The sequence below is a fragment of the Oncorhynchus tshawytscha genome, linkage group LG30, assembly GCF_018296145.1.
Source record: "Oncorhynchus tshawytscha isolate Ot180627B linkage group LG30, Otsh_v2.0, whole genome shotgun sequence".
Taxonomy (NCBI): domain Eukaryota; kingdom Metazoa; phylum Chordata; class Actinopteri; order Salmoniformes; family Salmonidae; genus Oncorhynchus; species Oncorhynchus tshawytscha.
Genome location: NC_056458.1, coordinates 25,735,972 through 25,742,348, shown reverse-complemented (window position 1 = coordinate 25,742,348; position 6,377 = coordinate 25,735,972). Strand labels below are relative to the sequence as shown.

The window sequence follows — 6,377 nt, the reverse complement described above, 5'->3', positions numbered from 1 at the left end:
CTGTTTTTACTAGCACCTCCATAGCCAGCCTCCTCCTTTTGAGAGAACCATTTTGAATTCAATCAAATTGGTGACTGTGTCCAAACTGGACGAGGTCAGCAATACCTTGAGAACCAGCACCAGCCCACATGCTGAAGACCTACTGATTTATCAGAGCAATTACAATTGTAATTCATAAATTGAGTAGAAAACACATGTAACCTGTAGTCTCATTCATTGTATGTGAGGATCACAATTTGGGTTATTGAGGTGGCCTAGTTTAAACTCCTTATCATTGTTTATATGGCTCCACTTTGTTAATTGTAGCCATATTCTCTTCATGGGATGCAGATGTCACGTGACCAGAATGCTCCTTACGGTGAAGGAAAAATGGCAGTGAAGCCTCTCAGCAAGTTACCGTACTGCAAGGGGTTCATCACCCTTTAATATTCACCGAAGTACGTCAAGGTTTGTGGTTGCATTAAAAGGTCAAATGACGTCTTGGCAAAAAGGTCAATCGTGTAGCTGCTGTCTACTGAGCTTGCCCATAACATCGCCAACGCGATGCTAGCCAGAGTGCCAGGAAGTCGCATCGTCTTCTATTTTCTAAGTAGCCGTAGCGAAAATTTGGATTGATGGACGCTGAAATGACTTGAGGAATTAAACATTTTATGATGACACTTGGTTGCACTTATTTTCTAGCTTGCTGACATTCCACGCTTGGTTATTGTTTACTAACCAGGCAACGTTAGCTATCTTGTTAACTAAAGTAAGCACGAGATATTTACCTAGCCTGCTGGATAAAAAAAAAAAAATTTATGTCCTACGTTGCACAAGGCTGTCGATTGCGATACATTCATACGTTTTTTTTTAGAAACATTGACATTTTAATTTAGCAAAAAAACTTGCTTGACTGAGGGATGCGAATGTGCTTCTGTAATTATCGCTCAAACTATTCTCAGTGACATTGTGACCAGTAGAACGCTAGCCAGTGACGTCATTTGTCAAGATCGTAATGCAGGATCCGAGTATCACGCACAAAATTAATTAGCTATTCATAATTTGACCAAGTTGTAAATCATTTACCGACGTATGCATCAAGGTCGTATCCGGTTGAATTTCCCTGACCAGTATGTTAGCCATATCTACACAAACTTAAACGCTACATGTCTCAAGTTTTGCGGTAGCGAGCAATTGGCATGCTAACTGCATGAATGTCTACCATAGAATTTAATGTTAATTTGTCTTCCATAAACTGCCTCGTTTTAGAGAATTTGGCAGTTCATCCAACCGGACAACCACGAGTAACCACGCCAGCCCAGGAGTTCCACAAATCGGGCTGCTTAACCCGTGGGATCGTCTGAGACCAGCCACCTGGACAGCTGATGAAACTGGGTTTGCACAACCGAAGAATTTCTGCTCAACTCTCAGGGAAGCTTATCTTCATGCTCGTCCTAACCAGGGTCTTGACATGACTGCAGGTCGGCTTTGTAAACTACTTTTGTGGACAAATGCTCACCTTCGATGGCCACTGGCAAGCTGGACATGTGCGCTCTTCAAGAATGAATCCCGGTTTCAACTTTACCAGGCAGATGGCAGACAGCCTGTATGGTGTCGTGTGGGCAAGCGGTTTGCTGGTGTCAACGTTGTGAACAGGGCCCCATGGTGGGGTTATGGTATGGGTATAGGCATAAGCTACAGACAATTTACGCAATTTGAATGCACAGAGCTACCATGATGAGAGCCTAAGGCCCATTGTCATGCCATTCATCCATCACCATCACCTCTTGTTTCAGCATGCAACATGGGGCCATGCATTGTCAAGGCCCTGTACACAATTCCTGGAAGCTGAAAATGTCCCAGTTCGTACATGGCCTGCATACACACCAAACATGTCACTCGTTGAGCACGTTTGGGATGCACTGGATCGACGTCTACGGCAGTGCATTCCAGTTTCCACCAATATCCAGCAAGGTCACACAGCCATTAAAGAGGAGTGGGACAACATTACACAAGCCAGATCATCTCTGTACAAAGGAAATGTGTCATGCTGCACGTGGTCACCAGATACTGACTGGTTTTCTGATCCACACCCCAACCTATTTTTTTTTTTTTTTTAAGGTATCTGTGACCAACAGATGCATATCTGTATTCCCAGTCATGTGAAATCCATAGATTAGGGCCTAATTAATTTATTTAAATTGACTGATTTCCTCATATGAACTGTAACTCGGTCAAATCTTTTAAATTGTTGCATGTTGCGTTTTATATTTTGATTCAGTGTATGACTAAAAGGAGATGTTTTACAATCTAAAAGGAGATGTTTTACAATCGGAGTTCTTTATCTCTATGTTATAGTACAGTGGTTCCGAACCTTTTTTGCTTACTGTACCATCTACTGAATTTTGCTCTGCCCACAGGATGTAACCCGGGCACTTGTTGCAACAGCTGGTATTATGGCACAATCAATACTTTCAAGCACTCACTGCTAAGTGTTAATTTTTTTTGCTCTCAACTGTAGATAGGTGATGAAAGCCACTCATAAAACAAGAGAAGCCCAGCCATGTGAGTAGCCTAGGTTCAGATATGTCTCAGGAATTCAGCTATAATGTTACAATGTTGGACCACACTGTCAAATTGGCCCACCGGTGATAAACATGACATCTGGGAAAATCTCAAATCATTCTCTTTTTGTGTTATTTCTTTTAACATTTTCATCCCTTCTTGCTAGTTGCCATGAGCAGTGAGCTGAACGTGCCCATGGGCTCCCCAGCCCCGGGGGGCTTTGAGCGGATGCCGGAGGGTGGAGGGATGGACTACAGGGACTGGGTGCGCCGCAGCTACCTGGAGCTGGTCACCTCCAACCACCACTCTGTGCAGGCGCTGTCTTGGAGGAAGCTCTACTTGAGCCGGGCCAAACTGAAAGCCTCCAGCCGCACCTCTGCCTTGCTCTCTGGCTTCGCTATGGTGAGTCACCCCACTGTTTTTCAGTGATAATAGCAGGGCTAATCCCTTCAAAGTTGTTTTTAAACTCAATTTCCCTGGCAGCCTGTACACTGTATTCCTGGAGACAGACATTTTTTTGATAAACCTAGAGGGGGAAAAAAACGCACTCACTCCCCTTGCTGCTATTAGTAGCATTTTAACCAGTCTGAAAATCAAGTTGCTTTCCTTCTCACTGTGGGCTGTGATAGTGATGGTGTTATGCGTTGTGCTAGGTGGCAATGGTGGAGGTCCAGTTGGAGATCCAGTACAACTACCCACGAATGCTCCTCATTGCCTTTAGCGTTTGTACTACGGTGCTGGTGGCTGTGCACCTGCTCGCCCTGCTCATCAGCACCTGCATCCTACCCAACGTGGAGGCAGTCAGCAATATCCACAACCTCAACTCAGTCAGCGAGTCACCCCATGAGCGCATGCACCACTACATCGAGCTGGCCTGGGGCTTCTCCACTGCCCTGGGCATCCTGCTGTTCCTGGCAGAGGTAGTGCTGCTCTGCTGGATCAAGTTCCTGCCCGTGGACTCTAGTTCCGCCAACCAGGTGGCGGTGGCTGCCGCAGAGCTGGCACTATCCAAGCTGAACTGTAGCAGCCCCGCCCTGCCACCCAAGCCCACCCCTCCGCCAGGGCACAGTGGCTGGCAGGCAGCCCTGGCCTCCACCATCATCATGGTGCCGGTGGGGGTTATCTTTGTGGTATTCACCATCCACTTCTACCGCTCGCTGGTGAGCCACAAGACAGAGCGCCACCACCAGGAGATCGAGGAACTGCACAAAATTAAGGTGCTGCTGGATGGGTGCGAGAGAGGCCTACAGGCAGTGTGATATCTCTAGCTCTTCTCTCTATGCTCTTCCTGTCCACTGTCAATGCCTTCTCGCATTGTTGAGAAGCACCAAAATTCCACTGAATAAGTGGGAGGATTAAGGATTTCCTTATCCCCTATTTATCAAGCACCCTTTCCTATTCAGCCTCTAGTCTGTTCATTGTTAATGTCTTCCTTAAAGTTTTTTTGGCAGAGAGCCCCAAAACTCCACTTAATATGTGGGAAGTTTAAGGAATTCTCAGCTCTACTAAATTATGGAGGTCAAAGTTCATAGTATGTTTGATTTGGAAAATAGTATCTTGTCTTTGTGAGAGATGTATTGATTATATTTTTAAAGGGCTATTCTGTTGTTTTGTGTCATCTCCACATTTCATTAAGGAAGTGGTGTCAACCCTCACATGTGCTTAACTTGTTCTCACAAGGCTGTTATTGTTGTCAGGCTATGATCAACACTGAGACCAGAGTTGTAAGCAGATGCAGAAGCAGGTGGAAACAAAAGTCCATTTATTTTTGAAGGTGTTCATGCTGCACCAAACGGTGTGTAATGTACACTGAACAAAAAATATAAACACAACATGCAACAATTTCAAAGTTACAATTCATAGAAGGAAATCAGTCAATTGAAATACATTCATTAGGCCCAAATCTATGGATTTCACATGACTGGGAATACGGAGATACATATGTTGGAGATACATAGAGTTGATCTGGCTGTTGATTGTTGCCTGTGTAATGTTGTCTCACTCTTAAATGGCTGTGCGAAGTTGCTGGATATTGGCTGGAACTGGAACACAATCTTATACGTCGATCCATAGCATCCCGAACATGCTGAATGGGTGACATGTCTGAGTATGTAGGCCAAGGAAGAGCTGGGACATTTTCAGCATCCAGGAATTGTGCACAGGTCCTTGTGGCATGGAGCCATGCATTATCATGCTGAAACATGAGGTGATGGCGGCAAATTAATGGCAAGACAATGGGCCTCAGGATCTCGTCACGGTATCTGTGTGCATTGACATTGCCATTGATAAAATGCAGTTGTGTTCGACGTCCGTAGCTAATGCCTGCCCATACCATAACCCCACCTCCACCATGGGGCTCTGTTCACAACGTTGACATAAGAAAACCGCTTGCCCACATGATGCCATACGCAGTCTGCCATCTGCCAGGTCAGAGTTGAAACTAGGAATCATCTGTGAAGAGCACACTTCTCCAGTGTACCAGTGGCCATCGGAAGTGAGCATTTGCTCACTGAAATAGGTTACGACGCAGAACTGCAGTCAGGTCAAGACCCTGGTGAGGACGACAAACACGCAGATGAGCTTCCCTAAGACGGTTTCTGACAGTTTGTGCAGAAATTCTTCGGTTGTGCAGCTGTCCGGGTGGCTGGTCTCAGACGATCCCGCAGGTGAAGAAGCCAGATTTGGAGGTCCTGGGTTGGCGTGGTTACACGTGGTCTGCGGTTGTGAGGCTGGTTGGATGTACTGCCAAATTCTCTAAAACTACGTTGGAGGCGGCTTATTGTAGTGAAATGAACATAACATTTTCTGGCAACAGCTCTGGGGGACATTCTTGCAGTCAAGCATGCCAATTGCATGCTCCCTCAACTTGAGACATCTGTGGCGTTGTGTGAAAAAACTGCACATTTTAGAATGGCCTTTTATTGTCCCCAGCACAAGGTGCACCTGTGTAATGACCATGCTGTTTAATATGCTTCTTGACATGCCACACCTGTCAGGTGGCTGGATTAATTTGGCAAAGGAGAAATGCTCACTAACAGGGATGTTAACAAATTTGTGCACACAATTTGAGATGTTTTTTTTTGTGTTGTATGGAACAGTTCTGGGATCTTTCATTTCAGCTCATGAGACATGGGACCAACACTTATGTTGCGTTTATATTTTTGTTCAGTCTATTTGAAAGTGAAGAATCTTATTTGGGATGGGGGGCAGCTCTATACTCCAGCATTTTGGATTTGAGATCAAATGTTTCATGAGACTACAGAATGTCTGTCACCTTTTATTGGAGGGTATTTTCATATCGTTTTTACTGTTTTAGAAATGAAAGCACAGTATCTATTCCCCCCATTTATGAAAAAGTAAAGTATTTGGACAAATTCACTTAATACACTAAGTTTAGTATTTTGTCTCATATTCCTACTCAATGATACCGTCACGCTTGTGACTACAAACTTGTTGGATACATTTGTAGTTTTGATTTAGTTGTGTTTTCGATTATGTTTTGCCCAATAGGAACTGAATAATGTATTTTCATTTTGGAGTGACCTTTTTTATTGTAAATAACAATAGGTGTTTCTGAACACTTTTTACATTAACGTGGATGCTACTATGATACGGATCATAACGATGACCATACATGTTAGCATGTTTTGTTGTAGCCTCTGAACGGTATTTCACTTGTCATTATTCACGATTCTTAATCAGGGCATTATCAGGATTAATATAGATTTGTTCAAAAACATCTTACTGTATCTATTCACTTAGGAACTGAATGATGACTTGAATTTCTTTCTATTGGGCAAAACAACCCACACAAAACGAATCACAAACTTGAT

The 6,377-nt window shown here is 44.1% G+C and overlaps 1 protein-coding gene across 5 annotated transcripts; it reads left to right on the top strand.

Annotated features, from left to right (window-relative positions):
• The first annotated feature begins 14 nt into the window (after positions 1-14).
• LOC112228514 (protein orai-2) lies at positions 15-4,151 on the top strand. Of its 5 annotated transcripts, none has more exons than XM_024393897.2 (4): positions 15-437; positions 2,501-2,544; positions 2,711-2,946; positions 3,198-4,151. In XM_024393897.2, exons 2-4 carry the CDS (start codon positions 2,508-2,510, stop codon positions 3,801-3,803), a joined length of 879 nt encoding a protein of 292 aa, XP_024249665.1. In that variant the 5' UTR covers positions 15-437; positions 2,501-2,507; the 3' UTR covers positions 3,804-4,151. The 5 variants fall into 5 exon arrangements, with proteins under 5 accessions (XP_024249665.1, XP_024249666.1, XP_042165597.1 ...); XM_024393898.2 differs by having other exon boundaries at positions 15-447; XM_042309663.1 differs by having other exon boundaries at positions 15-1,109.
• The last annotated feature ends 2,226 nt before the right edge of the window (positions 4,152-6,377 follow it).